Source organism: Pristis pectinata, chromosome 23, assembly GCF_009764475.1.
Source record: "Pristis pectinata isolate sPriPec2 chromosome 23, sPriPec2.1.pri, whole genome shotgun sequence".
NCBI lineage: Eukaryota > Metazoa > Chordata > Chondrichthyes > Rhinopristiformes > Pristidae > Pristis > Pristis pectinata.
The window spans coordinates 9,410,885-9,434,534 of record NC_067427.1 but is presented as its reverse complement, the minus strand read 5'-3'; the positions used below and the strand labels follow the sequence as shown (position 1 = coordinate 9,434,534).

Here is a 23,650-nt window from a genome sequence, read left to right as displayed (position 1 = left end):
AAGTACAAGTCTGGAGTGGCCCACAGTGGTGTCAGGCAGCTGTGAGAAACACTCCAACTCTCCCTCTATACCTAAAAACTACTGTTTAAGAACTGAAAAGTAAACTAGTTGGATTTTCAGTGGTGATCCCTTCAGACACTTTGTAGAAGATTCTAGAGGCAGGTATGGGATCCTGCTTTGCATATTTAACTCTATTGCTGATTTCAGACTGTCTATAAATAGTCTGTGGAAAACAAAATATAGCGGCTGGGCTACCTGTGCAGATACGGTCAGAAATTACAGTCAGAAATGAGAATATGATGTGCCCATATCTTATGCTCAACAGATAAAACATTTGGCAGTTTGTACCCCAGTAACTTCAGATGAAGTGACAAGTTTCTGAAATGTAGGATAAAGACTACCATGTAAGTTAAGATGACACCCCTAAAATATAATTACTTGACTATATTATTGGTCTGCATCAGCTTAAAAATGTACTTTTTGGGTATGTACACAAAAAAAATTGAAGAATTTGCTATTAATTCCTAGAAATTTTGATAATGAATGATTATTTTGAGCCAAAATGGTTACTGCTTAAAATCAGTTGAGGTTCAGCTGTGTAGTTTTAATGTCAAGCACAGACTGAATGCAAGTGCAAAAGTTATTTGGAGATGTGTCATGGAATTTGGGCACTATAAGGAATATAACACAAGAAGTAGGAGTAGGCCATTTGTCCCCTCCTGCCTGTTTCATCATTTAATGAGATTGTGACTGACCTTTCACCTCAGCACCACTTTCCTACATTATACCCCTATCCCTCAATTCCCTTACTATCTAAAAAAAACCTATTGATCTCTGCCCTGAATATATGCAGTGACTGAGCCTCCACAGCCCTCTTGGTGTGAGTATTCCAAAGATTCACAAATCCTGGATAAAGAAACTTGACCTGAATGACTGACTCCTTATTTTGAGACCATAATCCCTTTTCTCTCCTCCCTCCCTCCCCCCCCCCGTTCCCCCCCCCAGACACACTATTCCTCCATCTACCTCTGAACATGAACACTTTTGAATCACCATCTAAAAAATATTCTGCTTTTGTATCTTTTCTACAATTTAGGAGTGGATGACTTGTTTATGTCATGCCCTTACATGTTTACAAAATTTCTTCATATTTGCTTGAAGTTTTTCTGAATCCACCTTAATGACATTTCCATCCAGCTTGGTATCATTAGCAAATTTGAATATATTACATTTGGTCCCCATATCAAAATCATTAATGTAAGTTGAGAACAGTTGAGGCCCAAGCACCACAGGGACTGCAGTCTTTCTGGAAAAGGTATTTCCATCATGCTGTTGGGTAGGGAATTCCAGGAATTGGACCCGGTGACAATGGTGATATATTTCTGGATGGCGTGTGACTTGGAAGGGAACCGGTGTGTGTGATGTTCCCTTGCACCTCTTGCCCTTGATCTCTTTGGGGCTAAAGGTTGTGGGTTTGGGAGTTGCTCTTTGAGTAGCCAGGGCAAATAACTGCAGTGCATCTTCGAGTTTGTACTAACTGCAGCCATTCAGAATTGGAGGGAATGAATGTTTAATGTGGCTGATGGGAGTGCCAATCATGCAAACTGCTTTACCTTGGATGGTCTTGAGCTTCTTGAGAGTTGTTGGAGCTGGAGAGGTTTGAAAGTATTCCATCACAATTCTAAGTTGTGATTTGTAGACAGTGGAAAGGGTTTGGGACGTCAGGAAATGAGTTACCAACACCAGTTGTGTTCTGTATTTCATAGTTCCAGCACTTTCTTCTTTTCCATCTCTGATGTCCTTATGCATCTCCTTCTATTTACACACCTCCAAGATAGATCAACTCTGATTCGCAAGCATTTGTTGTCCTCTCAAGCAGCGTCAACAATATTTGTTTCACCAGGACCATATGTTGGGCATTCCAATGCATCATTACTTAAGTATCAATCAAACAGAATTACAGAAAGTCAAGGGATGTATAATTGTATTTATTCCTGATGTATTTTAGGTATAATCTTGACCAACTAATAGTTTTATGTTTACATGATGTATAATCTAATAAACAGCACCCCAAAGTGCTGCCTTGATCATCCGTGCTAACTTTGTGTTGTTGGACACAGTTTCCAAGGATCAATTGAATATGAGAGTTATATTTGTAAATAGAAAAAATGGTTGTTATAATTCATATAATTTAATAGCACAAAGAAGGCCATTCAATTTATTGTGCCTGTGCCAGTCCTTTGGAAAGAGCTGACCCATACCACAGCAGTTATTCCATAGTCTTGCAAGTTTTTCTTTCCAAGTTTTTGTATCCACTTCATTTTAAGAACTACTATTGAACCTATATAGTTACTGCTGAAATTCAGTATACTCAAGATCATGATTCACTGCTTCAAGAAAATTGTCCACATTTAGTCAGATTCTTTTGCCAGTTATCTTAAATCCTATCCTTTAGTTACCTACCCCTTTACCAGTGGACAGTTTCTCATCAATTCTGAATAACTCTTAACTTTCCACTTAACATTCTAGCCATCTAGATATCATAAATAGAAGGTTAATTAAGTAACTTGTAGTATCCAGATATAAATTAGGAAAGTTTGACTAGGTTGAGGTTTTTGGTCCAGTCAAGTCCCAAGTCCCCACCCCCTCCCCTAAACAAAACACACACTTTTTGCTCTAATAGTCAATCACAGTCTGAGATATCAGTTGCTAACTCCCTTCCAATCTTTCCATGGGATATCAATCAGAATGCACTTTCTATACTGTATTAATATAATTCAGTCTTCTGTCTTTCATTTGTGACCAATGTCAGTACTTCAGAAACTGCTTTTAATAATCTTTTATTACATTACATAATCCTTTGATGCTCTTTATGGTGAAGGTTATGCTTTTCTGCAATTTCTGTATGTAAAATCTAATTGGCAATAATCCGAAAATTAACTGCAGCAAATTGAGGACCCAATATGGGGCTGGGTTTTCTCTTCTGTTGATTCTTAAACTGCACTTGAATTTTATCATTTTTGTCAGATATTTGTTTTAGGATGTTGCTCAACACCCTGGTACTATTTACCTGTGCTTACTGTAGAATATTCTTTAAGGTCGGCAGGCTTGAGTTTGTATGTAATATCAGTCCATTGGGCATGTCCAGTCAGATGTAATTGTGGCATTAAAAAAAGATCTCTGCAGGCATGATTCAACTGGATGACACCAGCCCAGTTTTAGTATCCTGGAGTAGATAGCAAATGCTAAATGTGATATTGTTGCATTCATCAAATTCTTTATTCAGGTTTGTTGGGTTTTGATCATGCCTGTACAAAGATGCAAATACTGAGGTTAAACTGGTTTCAGGAAAATATTTTTTGATCAACACCATCTTGGCACGAATAATTGAGATGATAGTATTAACTTGGCCTGTTTTCTTGTGTAAAAAGAAGTTGAATGGTGATCAAATCAAAGCAATTAAGCTGATTAAGGGATACAGTATGGTAGATACACAAACGTTATCTCCTCTGGTGGGGTGTAATCCAGGTCAGAATTACATTATCTTAATAACATTAGATCCAGGATATTTAGGGGTGAAATTAAGAAACACTGTTTTTCCAGACACAGGTTTGTGAGTCTCTGAAACTGCCTCCCTCAATAGAGTTTTTTTTAGGTTATGGGTATCAAAGGATGTAGATCAATGGAGCTGAGGAAAGTTCGGCCTTGATTTGGCAAACCACTGTTGCTGTGGTACAGATTTCCAGTGAGTATGAGTTACCTGGCACACTGGTGCAGTTAGTGGAGCCACTGCCTCAGAGCACCAGAGATTCTGGTTCAGTCCTGGCCTCGGGTGCTGTCTGTGTGGGGTTTGCATGTTGTCCCTGTGACTGTGTGGGTTTCCCCCGGTGCACTGGTTTCCTCCCACATCCCAGAGGTGTGTGGGTTAGTAAGTTAATTGGCCCTTGTGTGTAGGTAAGTGGTCAAATCTAGGAGGAGTTGATGGGAATGTGGGGAGAATAAAATGGGTTTAATGTTGGATTAGTGTAAGTGGGTGGTTGATGGATGACACGGACCCTGTGTGTTGAAGGGCCTGTTTTTGTGCTGTATCTCTATATCACTGTATGATTCCTGAAACTGCAAGGGGTTTCTCTATATTCTAGCTCTGTGTGTCAGAAGACGAAACATGTGGTACCCCAAAGAACCCACCCACAAAGTAAGTGAGGAAAAAGGAAGTATTAGCCAATCAATTCACAAAGCCAGACTTACTATTCTTGACAGGTGGACAGTTCAGGCCCTGCTTCTGAGACATTCAGAAACTTTCAAAATTACTTAAGCTGAAAATTTTACACTCAAATGTCTATAAATTTAGAATACTTGAAGATACCATTAAGCACAAAATTATATACAAGTTACAAGAGGTACAAAAAATAAGAAACAGTTGATTTTTTAAAAAATAATCTTTTCTGTTCTGCCCAAATCAAAAGGAGAGAAAATAAAAACAAAGTACTGTAAACACGCAGTAGGTCGGGACGCACTTATGGACAGAGAAACAGGGTTAATGTTTGAAGGACCTTTGCACCTCTGTAGCTCTGTTGAAGATTTTTATGGCAAGTCTAGGAAATAAATGTGGACAATTTAGACCAAAGTCTCATCCAATCTTGGACTCTATGGGTTCGGGTGTATCGGGCAATGATATGAAAGCTGTTTCACTGTCATTATTCCAAAATATCTGGACCAGAAGTTTCTAACTTTGTAACTGCGTTACTAACACAAGTGTTTGTGGAATGTGTCTAAACAAATTATTCTTTATGAACTTCCATCTGATAACTTACTTTTAACAGCATTTTTCGTGTATGTATATCAATGGGAAATATCAAGTTATATACTTGCGTAAGTGGCTGCTATTTGCTACTTCTATTCAACTTAAAGTGGTTTGACTCACAGTTTAACAAAACACATCAAGAGTTGACAATCCATTTTATAAAAGGCTGTTTGGAGTTTTGTTTATTAAAAGTAAGTGAAATCTCCTGAGTAGTTAAATTTTAACCCTTGTTTAGCCAACATTGATTAATAATTAAAAGATAGGATTTTTATAAATTATAAATGATTATGGAATATTGGCAGGAGCTTTGGGCAGGTCATAATGGTGATGTCATGGGTTTGATTTTCCCCCCATTGAGTTGCTAATCATAACCTCATATTTGGGAGGCAATGAGCTGATATCAAGTCCACCTCCATCTGGAGCAGAAATACCAGAAGTTTTATCTTGTGTGTTCTTTTGTACATCCCAGTTACTAGTTCTTAATATCACTAAGGGTCTAAACCAAAGCAGTTATGTCCTCTGCCCCTCTTAATTTGGGCATGAAAAGATCAGCAAGCAACTATTTTTGACTCAGAATGGACATTCTTGCCACAGTTGATTGAATGAAATGAAGTGTATTTAATGTTCTGTTATATACAAGACAAAAAATTTGTTTTTGGCATTGTTTTGCAGTATAATTTATTCCCAAAACTTAATTTAATTCAAAGCTTTGGAAAGATGGGACCTGTGGGTTTTACATTTTAAATTTCAAAACAACCAGATTTGCATATAAAATTTGAGTCTAATTACCAGCCTCATTACTATGTGAGTAACAGCATAATACGCTCTGAAGTTCCATAAAACTCTCTCTTAAACTTCAGTAATGTAGGAAAAGCTATTTTCCAGACAGAATTTGCGTATGTAATCAGGCCCTAATTAATACAATATTACAAAATAGTCAATGAAGGTATTATCTATATGCTTTTGTGGTTAAATTTGTTTAACAATAACACTGTTCCCAGACCTGTGTTTTGGCCTATTTTGTAGTATAAAAATGATTCCTGGCTATGAACTTGTTATATGTTCCTTTTTAAGTGGAAAATTAGTTATTTGTAATTTTGGAACCAATGTAACCATTGGCTTAAAAATATTAGTATTAAAATCTTTGGAACTATTCCATAAATACATCTGGACAGGTAATACTCTGATTATTAAAATAAAATGTTTCCACTTTGTTACATTTTAATGGCTACAGTAGCATAACAGGAAGTCCCAAAGAGTGGACAATATTGATCTTATAACATCATTACAAATAGCACCTATTTCCTATTATGGTTACTCATACTTACTCATAAGTAGCTCCTATATATAGTTCCAAGCTATTCACCATGTATGTTTACATTCATAACAGCTTTATCTAATTGAAAGGTAAAATAAAACAGAGCACCATTTAAAGAGTGATTAATCATAGAATGTTTTACCTGCTGCAGTTTGTGTTGTGCAAGTATGAAAATGTTGAAATCTGTATGGGTTGTGATAAACTAACAAAGACAAGAAAAAAAAGCAGAAGCAAAGGCCAAAAGAAGGTTCAAGAACAGTGAGTCATTAATGGGATTTCCAAATTGATGTTTATTTCCCTCGTCCTCTTGGCTTTCAGCCATACTTGCCTGTTGGGTCCTGATAGACCAAATTGCATTATTTATACTGCTGCTACCTTTGTTCTACCTCCATGTCAATTCACTCCTAAAATGTATTTTTGAACCAACATGTTCTACTAGCATTAAGCCAAATAGTTTAAAATTTAGCATTCTATCTTGGCTTTACTTTGGAAGTTTAAAGTAAGTAAAACTAGGGAAGCAATCACTCTCACAATACTTCAAAGCTGTAGAAAGTTTCCAAAGGTGTAGAAATTAATGTTGCCTTAACAGGCTATTTTTTAAAATGAGCAGAACATGGAAACATTTCTAGGGTTTCTCGTATAAAAAAATTTCCAAGGATAAAACCCATAGAAAGAGCTGTTTTCAGGCATCATATAACAATTAGTTTGGGAATGTCGTTAATGGAGGTTTGGGAACAAATTAGCAGTTTTCTTCTTCCACCAAGGGGGAATGGTGATTATCTAATCTAACAAGAGAATACGATTTTAGATCCCATGATTCTTTGAGATTTTTATTTAATTCTTAACTGGGATGCAAGAGGGAGTTTATTGCATAATGTTTAATCCAAAAAGGGAAGGTGGAAAATGGCCAAAATTTTACATTCCTGTTATTGAAGCTGTTGCAGAACAGTATTGTCAGAAGCCATGGGGAAGTTGGAACCCAAACTGTCTTGCTGTCTGTCAAGAAGAGTGTATAGTGCAGATAGCACATGATTGATGCACTACTTAAAGTGCAATACTGAGGAAGTTGTGGATCCTGAAATATCAGTCCTCCACCACAATGGATCATCCAGGCTCACATTTCAGAAGCTCATCAGAACTCACATTCCCAGGATCTTTGGCCTCCCTCTGGTCTGCTCTATTGACTTTTGCAAATTACTGCAATTATTAGAAAGTAAACATTACATTTCCACAATTTTGCCCACAACACAGACTATTTTTAAAAATGTAAAAATAATTTCGATAAGGCTTTATACCATAGGCTGTCCCCAGGTTAAGAATATCTGATTTATGGACACTTCTACATACAAGCGAGTTCCCATAATATTAAATTCAAATGTCTAATGTAAGTACATAAGTTCGTTCCTATGAATGGCAGAAATAGTTTCCTCCCTCCACCTTTAGAATTTGTTCATTCTTATTGGTCTTGTGCTTTTGATGCCATTCATTACAATACAGTGGAAGTATGATTACCACATCAAGTGATTTTTGTGTATTTTCTGATTTATGGACAAAATCGCCTTATGGACATCTGTAAAAACAGAACCCGTTACCAAGGCGACAGCCTGTAAAGTTTTTTTTACACGTACCCAATACAGAAATGCAGTGAACTTGAACGTGAATGCAGTGTTGTAAGTAGGTCAGGAGCAAAGTAAAATGCCCAGCGCTAACTGTGAGCATCCTGCATGGTTATTAAGGACATCCTATTGAAATCTGTCATGGACAATTCTGCCACCAAATTGCTCTTGCCCTTGCAGCCTTTATTATAAGGGAAAATAAAGAAAAGCTGTTCAATTTTGGAGTAACTTTATTGCTGGATTAAATTTAATCTGATGTTTGATTTTTTTTTAAAAAGCTGAAGGGAAATGATACATTTGAAGTTATTTTATGTACATGGTTTAATCACATTATTTTGGCACAAGGTGGAAACATGCTGAATATGGGAAGAGTCCGTACAGGAGCAGCATTACATAACTAAAGTACAGATTCAAATTCAAACCTGTCACTAAAGGTCTTGATGTACAAAAAATGAGTGTCATGTTTTTATGTGAATTGCAAAAGTCTACCTGTTATTGGAGGTTTTCATCTATTCTCAGAACGTGGGTGTCTCTGGCAAGGGCAGCATTTATTGCCCATCCCCAGTTGTCTTCAGAGTTTAAGGCTCTGTTGTCTTAGTGAATTACTAGCAGTTTGATACAATTCACTGCCTCACATCAAAAGCTTGAGTTTCAGGGACTGAAAGGCTGCTTACATTGGGGTTCCTCGGGGATTGTTGCTGCTTTGTTTGCTTTTCGTGTTAGATATGAACCTGTAAATGGTAGGGTACTGAAGTTTACAGACAATACAAAATTAATTCTGTAGTTGATAGGGATGAAGGCGGCTATAGATTAATTTGGAGAAGTGAATGAATGAGGCAAGAGAATACACAATAAGTGCAAGGATCTTGGGAAGTGTAGAAGAACTTGAAGTTCATGACTGTAGATCCTTAATGCTAATGGGAAAGTTGGGTAAGCTCATTTAGATGGCATAATGAATAGACCAGTAATGTCTTGGCAGACTGTATACAACACTAGGAAGACTGCACACTGTCCTATCAACACACATCAAGAAGTATGTGACACTACTTGAGATGGTGCAAAGGAAACTTGGGGTTATCAGGCTTTAAACCGAGTTATGAGGAAAGGATAGCTGTGAGTTGTCGTCTTTGGAACAGGGGTGAGAGGGAACTTTAATTGACGTGTATAACATTTAGAGGGTTTCATGGTGAGTAGAAAAAGTTAATTTCTCATAGGAGAGAGGTCAATAATTAGTGAGGCATAGATTTAAGGTAGAAAAATTAAAGGGCATTTGAGGAAATTTCTTCAGTCCAGTGGGAGTCTGGAATTCATTAACTCGAAGGTGGCCAAAGAAGAAACATACCTGGCTTAGCATGTGATGTGCCATAACCAGCAAAGCTGCTGATAGGGAGCTGAAACCCAGGATTAGTCAAAGTAACTCATTTTTGGCCAGCATTGTAATGATGGGTCGAAAGGCCACCTCCTGTGCCACTTGTTTATATGATTCTATGAATAGCTGCAACATGAATGTTGTCTTCATTCCAGTTTCCAGACATGTAATGAAGGCTTAGTTTTGTAATCAAGCATTAATGAAAGTTCCACAGAAAGTTGGATCCCAGACTGCATCTTGACAGCAAGCTTTTAAAACATGAAATGTGAAATTATGCTTGAGGGAGACTAAATCTACAGATATCTTGCCTTGCAATATTTATGGTTTTGTGTAAATTTAGATGAATGCATTCCCTTTCAAGTTTCTCTGTAATGAATGGGTCCCTCATTAATGATGCGCTGAAAAGCTTTCATGTTAATGTTGCTCTGCCTTACTCACTGCTTCAGTAGAAAACATGCAAGTAAATTTCTCAAAGTAGAAAAGTTACATAGTTCAGGGAAATAAGGGTGGAAATAGTAGAGTGCTGGTCACACTCATAATTGTACTCGGATGTGGGAGTGGTGCCTGAAGACCGGAGGTGTGCAAATGTTATACACCTATTCTAAAAAGGGAAGGGGTTAAGCGTAGTGACTATAACCCAGCCAGGCTTGCAGTGATAATCAGAAATTCTAGGGATAATATTAATTGTCATTGGAAGAAGTGGGTTACAAATGATAGCCAGCTCCGAAATTGTGACTGACAGATGATTGAATATTTTGATAAAATAATAGCAAAGATGGACATTTGATGCTGTCACTTGATACTTCATTCGTAAAGTTTAATAAAAAGCATTTGATAAAGTGCCACGTTGTGTTAAGCAGTTCAAAGCACAAGAAATTTAAGGGAGAATGGCAGTGAGAATATAAAATTGATTAAAAAGATGGTACTAATAAATGGTTGTTTATCAGACTGAAAAGAAGTAAGCAGTGTTTGGAATTAAGGCCACTGGCCTCTTTGATATACATACATTAGTGACACGTACTCTTATTTAGAAGTCATAATTTCAGTATTTGTCAATGTCACAACATGTGGAAATATGATAAACTGTGAGAATAGTCCTAGACTTAAGGAATGATACAGGCTGATTAAGCAGACAAACAAATATAAAATGAAACTTAAGGAAGAAAATTGACTTGAAAGAAAATTGATGAGATGCATTCTAAAATATCGGGTAGAATTTTGAATGGACTGCAGGGGCAGGGACAAATGAAGTTTGACAAGCACATAGTTTTGAGGATGACAGGAGGGGTTAAATGACTCATTAAAAGGCACATAGAATCCTGTGTGGTACAAGTGAAGACGTACAAAAGTAAGTAAGTTATGTTGAAATTTTTATCACTGTTTGGTTGAGCCTCAGCTGGTTTTGTATCAAATTCTGTGCACAACATATTAAAAGGTTATTAAGACTTTAGCGATTGAGGCATGGACATTTACTAGTATAGTACCAGGAATGGTAGTAGTTATGTGAAGAGACTAAAGAGAGTGTGATTGTCTCTCCTGGAGTATAGAGGATTATGGAGTATTTCAAATTATATAGGCTTCTGATAGGGTGATTAGAACCCTTTCCAGTGACAAGAGGGTTGGTAACCAGAGGACAGCCATTTAAGATAATTAGCCAAGGAACAATGTTAGGAGATGATTTTTTTTAACATGCAGCAAGTTATGATCTAAAATGCATTACCTGAGATAGTGAAGGAACCAAATTCAGTATCGATTATTGAGAGGTAAATCTATTTGAAATTGATAAAAGGTTTTAGTATAGATGGGTAAAAAGGTCAGCATGGATATGGTGGGCTGAAGGGCCCACTTCTGTGCTGTACAACTCTGATTCGATTGTCTTGGGAATGAATAGGGCAATGAAACATTGAGTTATTTTAAGGATCTGCCACAGTACAACAGATACAATAGCCTGCTGCTCTATAAATTTCTGTTCCTGGTGCTTATTGCACAGAAGAAGACATTGCAATGCTTACACTTCTTAAACTGCAATTTCTGCAAACATATCAAGTTTAGTTAAATTATGTCCAAGGGGTTTGTAAATGTCATCCTCTCAGCAGTTAAATGGCTTTTAGATGGTTGACTATACTTACATTCTTTGAATTATCAGCCAAAATTTTGAATTCAATTAACTGTGTGAATCTGTTCTACAGAAGCAGAATATTTACCCATACTTCACACAGTTCCCCTCTCGGTCTCTCCCCTTTCTGCCCTTGCATCCTTTTATTCTAGTTCCCCTTTTATGTGACCCAATCCTTCCTCAAAGACGTTGATGCAGTCCACTTTAACCGGTCTATATGACACTGTTTCTATATTCTCGTCACTTTGTGAAAAGAAATTATTTTTAATTATTTATTTAACCTGTTGGTGGCATTCTTCCATTAAGTTCCCTTGATCTGAACTTATTTACATGTGGAAAGTTTTCCCAGATCCAAGCTATTGAACTTGCTTTCCTGCTTTTGTACTCTGTACATCAGAACTTTGTGGGCTTTTTTTATTCAGCCTAATAGCTTGCAATGCTATTTTTACGGACTTAATTATCTTTTTTTCCTTTGCTTCTCCACATATAGGCCCCATTTAAAATTTAAATATGCCTTAATCTTGCTAGTTTGCCTTACCTACGGCTAAGGAGATTTTCATTTGAGAGTTAAAAACAGGAAACACTCAGGAAATGAGGTAGTATCTGTGGAAAGAAAAGCAGAGTTGACATTTCAGATTGATTGACTCTTCATTACAACTGGGAAAGAGGGAAAACTAGTTAGTTTTGGAACTTGAAAACTAACATGTTTTCTCTTTTTCCTGGATTTGTCAATCTTCAAACTGGCCCATTAATTTTGATCCTCTTTCCACAATGCTGTCTCATCATCTGAGTATTTCAGCTCTCTTTTTATTCGAGATTTCCAGAATCTGCAGGGGTTTTTTTTTGATTTTCATTTGTTAATTATCCTCAATAAATATTATTTACATTTCATTGCCATTTTCTGCCTTATCAATTATATCCCTGGTTTATCTCCTCCATGTTTTGTCCCCATACTTCCAATTTCTAAGTCCAAATCGTGTGTGTATTCAATGAAGAAGAATAGTAGTAGCAACAGAGAACAACAGTGATCCTAGCAATGATTCATGTTGGGTGTCACTTCCCATTTTCTGCTGGTCAGAGACCTAACTTGGATACTAACCCAGTAAATAAAACTCTCAAGTTCCTTTTGTTTTCAGTTCGGCTTGTAGCTTCCAATACTCTGAAGCCTATCTACCTCCCAATTTCTTGTTATGCAGGTGTTTCCAACATTCACCATGGCAACCTCTGTTCCATTTTCTTTCAAGGCCTTTTCCGCATATTCCTTATCTTGGTGCAGCACAACCTCCTGTATTCCCATATATAGAAAATATTGACTGTACATTGCTTTATTGTGGACACATGCATTATTAGGTAATGAATTATTAGGTAATTAATTCTGTTCATTAAAATCTGCTGATAATGCAAACGATATGATGAAGAATATGCTTAGTTTAGACACAACCTGTCAGATTAAACAACAGGTAATAACTAGGGTTTAAATTGGAAATTTCAATGCTTATTTTTTTGCAAATAATTTCACAGTTTCAATGTTAGGGCTAGAATTTAAGGCAGTGTGCACGGAATAAAATATCTGAAAATATTTAGCAGTTCAGTATTTAGCTGTTCTGCTGATGCTGAAGGTAACATTTTGGAATGCTGTTGAGAAGGACATAGGCTTTAATAACATACAATATAGTTGTGTACTTGAAAACTACATAAATCTAAATTATTAAAATTTCTCAAAGCTTTGAAAAAATCGATTAATATACATTTAGATTACAAAATCTTTCCAGATAATTGTATTGAAATAAATTGCACTGTGCAGATGAAGCTCATTTATCTTAATAGCTGAAATATTCCTAATTAATGCATTCTTTAAAAATGCTTTGTACTCTATCTTCATATTTCGGGGAGACATCTATTTAAAAAAAACTAATTTTCAAAATACAGTCACTTTCAAAATTAGAAAAATCTTCTCACCTAAACTTTAGTTTTCATTATTAATTGTACACCTTTTCTAAAACCATCATTATGGTGTTTCGACAGTGTCCTCACAGGGAATTCAGTCCAGTATGGAACTGCATTTTTTTTCTGCTAATTTCATGAAATCAAGGGCGGTAAATTTGGTCAAGCATTGCATGGTGACCAAATTTAGTGCTGCTTGTCTTTTTTTCATTTATATGTACAATTCAAATCGTTTTTGGAGTTTGTTTTAATTTCAAGGACAATTTATCATTTTTTCTGTTACTGATGGTTAAATTGTTGATCTCAACAATAGATAATCACGACAGAAAAAACATGACTTAATCTTCAGTTTTAGAAACAAAAAAACGGTTTGCGTTTTAACGATTAAAAAATCTGACAGTATGAAGTCATTTAGTTTAAATTCACATCGTTGATCAGCACTGGAGGTCAGAATAAGAGCGATGCATTTATATGACAATTGCAAAGTTAGGCATTGAAATTTTATTTATGGGCAATTTTCTGATGTGTGCGTATAAAAGTAGCAGATAAAATGCAACCCAATTGTTAAGTGTAAAAAATTAGTGTTTCATAAATGCAGAGAAGTTTCACAAGTAAATGCCTTTGCGTTTTTTTAAACACACGGCAGATATGGTTATTCTGAGAGCTAATGGTCGCTAAGGCAACCAAGGCTGAGGGAGTGTGCAATGAGCGCTGCCGTTCCCACTGTTTCCAGCCCCGAGATGTGCCAATGTGCAGCGGCGCTGACGATGCGCGCTGCTCACAGCGGCGGCTGTGCGGGCCAGTCGCAGACTTTCACTCGGACGGAAGTGCTTCAACAGTCTCTTCTCTTGTTATCTGCCAACAGGGGTTCCTGAGCCGTCGACTGAAAGGCTCCATCAAGAGGACAAAGAGCCAGCCCAAACTCGACAGGAACAGCAGCTTCCGCCACATTTTACCTGGATTTAGGAGCGTGGAGAATGAAAGGTAAAGAGCGCCTGTGATATTGCACCCCGCCCTCGAACCTTTTACTGCCAGCATCACACCATTATCTTTGCAGAAACAAATATCTTTGTAGCGGACGTGTTGCCCAATTACTGGCTTCCTTCGCGATGGTGTAATGGTTTTATACAGCTGCTGAGAATTCAACCCAAATGTTACAACAGCGGGATTGAAAATGCCTTTTCCAGTTTAATTGCTCCCACATTTGCTTCCTGTGAAACGAGGCATGCCTTCATTGTGGTATTTGGTTCCGTTCCCCTGTGATGGGCTTCTTTTGCAGAGTTGTATTTTTGGAAGAAATTAATCATTTAAACAAGTTTTAATTTTTCATAACTCCGCAGTTTAATATGTTTCAGAAGAATAAATACGGCTGGGCGCCAGGCTATTGTTCTCTTTCAATACGTTTTTCCGCCAATATCTTTGACCATTACGATTAGCTTTCCGTTAATCTATTCTGTTTGAACTTTGACCACTAGTTAATGTGAGAAGTTGTTACTGTGATGGAAGAGTGTCTGAAAACGATTAATTGATCAACCGACATTTAGCCCTGAAAATTCAGGTATCTGAGCACATAGGTGTGGAAGAGTTGCTCAATCTGTCACCTGTCGGTGCCTAATACCACGTTAATTCGCCTTGTCAATTTTTGGAGGGAGGACCGGGAGGAATTTGGCGACATTATCAGTAGATTAGCGGCGATCAAACACTTAATGTTTTCTCTGCAGCGACATAATGAATAGTAAGGTACCGTTCACGTCAACTGGCTATTTATCAGTCAGTTTCAGTCTGTAGTTTGGGCGCATTAATTGAGGGCGTGATGTACCGCTGTGCCCCTTGAACCAGCCGGGAACACACGTTCTTGCCCGCCAAGCCATCCTGTCAATTTTGCAATTTGCTTTTAAAAATAGCTTTAATTAGCCATCTGTTTCCTTCAATGGCGTATATCTTTCCACACTGAAGAAGTCATTCACCATATTTTCCGTTAACTACGGGACAAAGCCTTGTTATAGGTTTTAACCATTGACAGCTATTTGCGGTGTTGAATTGGGGTGGGGTGACTTAAATATTTAAATTTAATGCATTTGTGTTCAGCCAGCGTTTGGAGAAAAGTGAATATTCTACAGCCATGCACAAAGACCGTTTATTATTTAAGTAGCCAATTAATAAACGAAGCTGATTGCAACATTATTTTCTTTGTTTTAATCATTGGGTCATTGCACTAGGATTGATGTTGTGAATGGTATTTATGTAATTTCTGAAATATTGGCAAATTGAAAATGTGTGTGGTGCAAACTGGTGTAAATCACATCTGTGAGATTGAATCTCACTAGCCCCAGTCTATGCTGCACATGCTCTCTGTCTGTTAGAATGACAAAAGGAAAAAAAATGCAGCACCGGTCTTTTGAAAGACAATTACAATCCATTCCGAGGTTGGTGACAGATGTTCTCATTTAATCTAGCTGCAATTATTTTTTACAATGGTGAGGATTTTGGCCTCCTGCCTTTTCCATAAACTTAAAACTGCAATTTAATAAGCCAATAAAATGTACAAGTATAGCATCAGAGCTATAGCAATGATATCTTCTCTTAAAGCATGTCATTTATGTTGCTTATCAGTCTTACAGACATTTAACATTAAAGGTAAATGATCCAAATATCATTATTTGGAAATGAAATGCCCGATCATGCTATGGTTTTTGGCTTCTGACGTTTTATTTGTCGAAGGTTGGGAATCCACTCCAATTTTCCGATCAGAGTTATGGAGAATAGTAAGCCTTGAGGGCAGCATTCCCCAAGCAACTATATGTTCATCCACATACAGGTCCAATGTCCAAAATTTGGCACCCTTCAGACAGAAGCTGCTAGATTTTGAATTTTCCCAGATTTGTGAGCATAATGTATGCAAAGTTATACAAAAAAAATGTACTTATCAAATAGGTGACAAATCATACTTCCTTTCTGCCTGTAAATTCTTCCTTTCATGGAGGTATTGTTACGAACCAGCAACAAAAGAAACACTCCGAGTCGTGTATAAGTGTTTAAGACTACTTTATTAATAACTACTTATGATGATAAGAAAAATAAAAGTAAAAATGTTAAAAGTAAAAATGTTAAATCTTAAACATTAACCCCAAAAACTAAATTTATAGTGTGTGTGTGGCAAGTTCCCAAACTCCAAGTCCAGGAATGGTTCTTAAAGTTCAGTTCAGCAAGCCATAAGGTGAAACGTGAGCAAAGGCTTCTTCAACAACCACCATTGACTGAAGACAAAACGTAAGATGTAGAGAGAAAATAGAGAGTAATTACAAAATACAAATGTTCCACTTTGGAACCCATACGACACCTCAGTGTTTACTCAGCAGTGACCACTCCACCGCATCTTCCTCACCCCGAAAGGCTCTCGAATCGTGGCCGTCCACACAAATACCTGTTTCCCTCTACAGGTTAATGACAAAGTGGACTCCACCAGATTACTCCAAAAATCCATACATGGATTGTACTGACAGGCACAGTTACTGTTTTTCATCCATCGATAGAGACTAGCAAACTGGTCCCCCCCTCCCCCCCCCCCCCCCCCCCAAAACGTCATTACGTCCTTTATCTTCTGTTGTCGTAACCACACCAACACCACTATGCTCTATCTTAAAGGGATTTCACCAATAGTAACCCCATTCGTAACAATATCTGCTGGCCTTTGAGATGTGGTTACAATGGCAAAAAATGCACAGGAATCGTAGAGATTTGGAATGTTCAAGTCAGGTTGGATGAGGTTGAGAGTCATTCAGGTCACCTTGCAGCATTGGAGTTAGACTGGCATGCTACTGTATGCAAAGAGGTGAAGCCAGTAGCTGGTCTAGATCGCCACCATCACCATTTGCTTGGTCAAATTGTCCTGTTATTTGGACATTAAGTCCAAATTTCATTTAACTGACAACAAGAAGAAATATTTTCAATAATATCTTTTTTGGACAGCCAGGTTGTAGATGTCCAACCTAAAGTGTGCTGATATGTTTCAATTATCCTCCCTGAAATGCCTTCTCCATGGACCAAAATAATGCTTTTGCTGAAAGGCAAGCTTCATTAAATATTATTCTGTTGCAGATTCGCTTTTTTTCTTGGTGTTTGATATTCTAAGGGGCAAGGGAGATGAAGCAGAGTTTGGTTTTAATTATTAACTAATATCCAATAAACTAATAGCCAACTACTTGACCAGATCCTGTGTCCTCGTGTACACTTTTCAGCTAGGTTCATTCTATTGCAATCAGCACAGTAAGCCTGGCTTTGTTCCCTCACTGGGGATATTGAAGCCAGCTGATGTCGTATTGCCAATTTGCTGGAGATTACCTCATTCACCATGGACCAGGAGTTAAACCGAAAACTTTGTGATCTTTTCTATCAATACAGTTATTTAGTTGTGAGGCATCCATCATCATCTACAGTTATTTTCTTGTAAAGGTGAACTTTCTCACCTTAATTAAAGGTTTCTGTCATCATTACAATGAATTCATTACATGCCTACTTTCTAGATTTTTTAAATCATTCATTTTCGTTGTATAAAGGCCATCTTATTTAAGTGCAGAGATGTGTCAAGATTTAAATGCCCAGGTTGTTGCTTCCTCAGTGCCATTGTAGCAGGCAAAGTATTTCACTTTAGCATAAACAAGTCAGAATTTATTGGTACTGACAGAACTACCCAAAGTATTGATAATGTTCAGTGACAGCACATGGTGAACTCGATCAGTTACCGTGTGTCTGAACACTTGCTTGAAGATAGGAGGTTGCTGGTATTTATTTTAAACATAGGCAATGTTAAATTTGAGGATATGTAGATTGAGAGAAACATTATCAACTCCAAGCTCCAATAGCTTATTGTATTCCTCTTAATTTTACACACAAAAACACTTGTGTTTTTTCTTTAATTTTCTTCATCTGAGGGCGAAATCTTTCACAACTGGCAATCAGCTTCACTTGACTTTCACTCTTGACAGTTGTGCTGCTGTTTTACTAGAGTCCTTCCTCCAGGAGGTAGACTGACAGCTTTCTCAATACTGAATTTACAATTGTCCCAAATGACATTACCTTGGAGATTTTCACGAAGCCCGTTTTACTGTACTTTACCTGATTTTTGTTTTGAGAAAGACCTACATTATTGTAACTTAGCCAATTCTAATGCAATATCGTGATAATATGTAGTAGATCATGTAAATGAAGCTTATGTCGTACTCATGAATTTTTAGTATTGCGTAAAACAAACAAGCCTCGCTTCACGATTTTAGGTCTCCTAAGAATTGTTATTCTCCAATCTTTATGGAGTCTCTAATAATGCAGCATTAAATATCAGAAGATTTTTCATTGCAGCTATTACAGTATGTGAAAATTGACAATGCTGCCTCTGTGGCTGTTGGTGATATCTAACTTCAGTCAGCAAGCACTCATAAGTACCATTGTTTCTTGATGGATAAAGTACCATATCTGCAAACTGAAGATGGATTCGATCACTTTGTTTTGGAATTTTTGCCTTCAATAACTTAAGATATGGATTGCTATGTTTCTTGCTTGCATTTTTTTCCAGTCCCTTTGCTATTATCATGCAATTCTAATTCGGAATCAGATTTATTATCAGTGACTTGTATGATGTGAAATTTGTTGTTTTGGGAGTACAGTTCAAAGAGATAAAATTACTATAAATTTCCCCATAACTGAAATGTCTTTTGAAAGTGTTTTTGAGTATGGCTTTCTTCTGTTCCTATATCTAATCTTCCACATTTTAAACCCGGATTGGGAATGTTAAAAATTAATGGGTTTAAGAAAGCCATATCAATTACAAGAATAGTGATTGTGACAAAGCAGCTTTGTAAATCACTAGGAGTAAAAGACAAGGTACAAATGGATCAATAAATGAATAACAAATAGGGCCCATACTATTTTTAATGTTGTAGCTAGTTTAAGTGTGTGATTGCTTTGTGATTCTTAGTATGTTACTTTTGTATTTGACTTGAACTAAAATGCAAACAAAATATAATGTATGAGTTTTGTAAAACTTCTTAAACTAAAAGCACCCAGCTGTACTGTTGTATCATCCTTCAAATGGACTGTGTTAATCCAGAGCATTTTGAACTACATGATGCCGTGGTGAAGTAGTGAAGTACCTAGTGCCTGCAGGCCTTTAACTGAAGTTTATGTGGTGAGAGCAATTTAAAGTGATAAATTGAATATCTGAAGCATATCACACCGCATTAGAGATTATTTTATTTCCCAAAACTGAAAAGCCTTTTTGAGAGTGTGTTAGCTATCAACTTGACCTCAGCCAACTGATTTCTAACAGCTTTTTCATGAGTACAGATGATTGAGTGTTCTTAGTTAAAGCCCAGCTTTCTTGTCTGTTGGGATTTATCTGCAGTTGTTTCATTTTGATTTGGCTTGGATTTATCACGGAAGGTGCTTCTCCAGGTCAAGGACGATTTCCATTCTTGTTCAACTGATTCGAGTGGAAAACACAGTTACATTTCTGGAAATGCAACCTCACTGATGTATACTGGTTTACCTTATCCACCTGCTGCTGGTTGGATAGTGGTGCAAGGTCAAATACACTGAAGTGAATACAAGTAATTGATTTGCCTCTAATTAAACCTAGGAAGTAAAGCTAATCTGTCAATCATGAATACAATGCAAAGGAGATGTTAATCCCAATTCCAATTATTCTTAACACTGCACAAATCACATATACTGGGTGGAATTTTGTAAATATCCTTGATTTATTTATCCTTTGCTCAAAATAGTATTTCTCTGGCAGAGAACTTTCCCACTGCCAGCAAAGCCAGTAAAATCATCCTGGAATGAATGCTTGAGAAATGTTGTCATGTAACTTTGGAGCACCAGTTTAATTTGAAGTACTTGTATTTTATAGATTTTACTGACTTCTCTCAGCCAGAAGACTAGAAGGTGTAATAAACTTACCATATTTTCAGTGATGCTGCTTTAGCAATTTCTGTCAAAGGCTTTGCTTCAGAGATGCTGGAAGGACTTTTCCTTGACTGTTTGACTGTCCCATAACTTCGAATATGGAACAACAGTTCCCCACCTTAATCTGGTGCTTTATTTATTTTGCTATGGTTTTTGATTCTGAGTGCACCATGTGTAGCATTTTAAATATTTATGCATTCCAATGGAAATGAGACTGACTTTCTCCTACCATTTGCATAACCACTGTTCCACATGAAATTTCATTTTGTATTAAAATTGCTTAATGCAAAACTGCATCAATTTTACAAGAAAATCTTCATAAATCTTCTCTTGCATGAATGCTTTCCAGTGTGGTTAATAGAATAATTTGAGTGTTCTTGTTAATTTGGGTGCATCGTATCCTGCATAAAGGTCCATGCCACTCTAACAAGACATTTTAACAGGGAAGTTTTTTTTGCCAGAGGCATTGCAATATAAACCTGTTTGTCTATAGTGAGAGAACAGAGGTTGTACATTTCAGCTTTATATCTTGGGATCTCCAGTTGTATTCAGACAAAGTCAGAGAACAACGTTACTGAGACCCTGAACTGGCTCTGTATATTTCATAACGGTAGTACTTCAGCAATATTTTTTCTCTCTGTAATGAAACTTAAGCCCAATTTCTTGTTTTACATTTGCATGTAATTAAATCACTCTTAAATTAGATAAAGAATCCCATCTTCAGTGTTTCTATAAAAACTGGAAGGGTGATCACAAACTCATTGCTCAACTCTGTGAAAAAACTATAGGTTGACCCTAGTCTGCCATTTTGGGATATAAAGTTTATTTAAGTCAGAAAAGGGCAAACCTCATATTCCACAGCATCTTTTCATGAGTACCATATATATTTTAAAAAAGCTTTCATTTACATAATACCTTGTTATGTCAGAAGATTTTAACATACCCCTTTGGAATTGATGGATTTGCTCTTTCAAGTGCAGTTTTTTGTAATGGAGACAAATAGGAAACATTGTATTTTACATTGTGACTTTAATGTGTTGGAATAGTCACATTAAATGTAACGCGGAATGATCAATAATGTGTGCAAGGGAAAGAGGAAAAGGAGTATAGCACAAGAGATCAAAGGTTAAAGTTGCTGCTGAAAACCCGTCCCTATCTGTCTATACAAAAACCTCAGATAACTTCACTAATATCCTGAGACTTGACATGTCTAGAACTTCAAATTCTGTGTCTCAAAATAACTTTCATTTATAAAGCATCTTTCACCCTATACCAAACCAGAGTTCTCTGTATCCAAGTAAGTAGTTGTGAAGTATGTTCAGGTAAAACAGGAGGGAAGGTAGGAGCCGTTTTACAGACATTGATTTCCCCCATAAATAATCATGAGACAAATCACCCGAATAAATTGAGGGGAAAATATTCTTCTGGAAACTGACAGAGCTATCCTGATAATTTATAAACAGTACCTTGAAATCTTTTGTAAGCATGCAACTTCAGTTTTAACATTTAACATCTCATCCAAAAGGTAGCATGTCTGACACTGTAGCATTGTGTCAATATTGCGTTTGAATGTAATCCTTGAATACAAACACTTTTGATCCAGAAACACAAAGATACTATTGTGCTATGGATGGTGGACTAAACCCTCCATATTTTCCAGCTTACTCAAAATGCTGTTGCCTTCATCCTTGCCCAAAGTTGCATTGTCACATTTTCTCCAAGTTCGACTTCATGATTCTTTGAAGTGATTTTGCTATTTTTCTCCATCTTAAATGTAAATCTCTCTCTGCCTTGTATTTTTCTATTTCTGCATGTGCTGCTTTTTATATTTTTTTATTCATTTAAAGGATGTGGGCTTTGCAGGCTGAGCCAGCATTTAATTGCCCTGCCTAGATGTGGTTGAGAAGGTGGTGGTGAGCTGCCACCTTGAACCACTGCAGTCCTTGAGGTGTGGGTATACATAATGCTGTTCCAGGATTTTGATCCAGCGACGGTGAAGGAACAGTGATATATTTCTAAGTCAGTCTGGTGCGTGGCTTGGAAGGCAAAGTCCGGGGGGTGGTGTTCCCATGCTTTTGCTGCCCTTGTCCTTCCAGCTGGTAGAGTTCTTGGGTTTGGAAGATGCTGTCCAGGGAATCTAGGTTAGTTGCTGCAGTGCATCCTATATGTGTTGGTGTGGGAGTGAGTGGATGGGGTGCCTATCAGATGGACAGCTATGTCCTGTATGGTTCTGAGCTTCTTGAGTGTTGTTGAAGCTGCACTCATCCAGGCAAGTGGAGAGTGTTCCATCACACTCCTGTCTTGAGCCTTGTAGATGGTGGACAGATTTTGGGGTGTTAGGAGGTGAGTTAGTTGCCATAGGATTCCTAGCCTCTGACCTGCTCTTGTAGTCATGTTGTGTATGTGGCTACTCCATTTCAGGTTTTGGTCAGTGCTAACCCCTAGGATATTGATGGTGGAGGATTCAGTGATGGTAATGCCATTGAATGTCAGGGCGTGATAGCTGGATTTTCTCTTCTGAAACATGTCAAGAAATGAATGTGTTTACTTGTGATATGGAAGAAGGCCATTCAACCCATTGGATCCATTCTGACTCCCAGCAGAGCAATGCCATCAGTCCTATTCCCCCCAACCCCCTTACTTCCCTGTACCCCTGCAACTTACTTTCTCTCACATGACCATCAACTTCCTTTTGCCACTTACCTACATTGAGGTAATTTGCAATTGCTAATTAACCTATTTTTGGGATATGGGAGGAAACAGGAGCTCCCAGTGGAGATCCATGCAATCATGGGAAGTACACTAAAACTCCGCACAGATAACACTGAGGTCAGAATTGAATCAGCTCCCTGGAGCTAGGAAGCTGCAACAGCTGCACCACTATACTTCCCTGTGTTATGATGTTGTGAGCAACGTTACCCAGTATGTGAAACGGCTATAACAGATCTGAAGAGTTAGCAATTTTTTTTTGAAAGTTTGAATTAAAAGTATGGAAGTAATATTGACAAACACCTGGAATTACTGTAACCCAAAATGTTCAGAAAATCTAAAATGTTAACCTTGCTATTAACCACACTGCCTCATGCTGCCAAGATGGATAGAAGGGTTGGGATTGGAATTAAAAAATCAATGATGAAATGCTGACTGTACCATTCATTTTCTTACAATCACCAATTCTTGATTAATAGTGCCCATTCTATTCATTAAATTAGTTAAATTGAGCTCCTAGAGCACAATTAGGTGCTTGATTTAAATTTGATGTGGCCTTTGATCAGTGTTTTATCCTTCGATAGCCAGTCAGGATCTTCACGTGCCTGGACACCGGTTCTCCACATCTGTCGGTTAACATTCAGGCCTTAATATCTAATAACAAGAATGTAAAACAGTTTTGAAAGTGAGAAAGTTGCATTTAAAAGTAACTTCTGCATCTCTTTAATGATATCCCAAAGTACTTTATAGTCAACAAAGTGCTCTTTGACATGTAGTCATGTTTGTAATGCAGGAAATCCAACTTGCACAGAAC

The 23,650-nt window shown here is 37.3% G+C and overlaps 1 protein-coding gene across 1 annotated transcript in view; it reads left to right on the top strand.

Moving 5' to 3' along the window:
• dab2ipb (DAB2 interacting protein b) overlaps positions 1-23,650 on the top strand; it is a 255,946-nt gene that overhangs the window by 73,088 nt on the left and 159,208 nt on the right. The window contains 1 exon segment of the mRNA XM_052036965.1: positions 14,033-14,151. Coding sequence (XP_051892925.1) covers positions 14,033-14,151 — 119 coding nt within the window.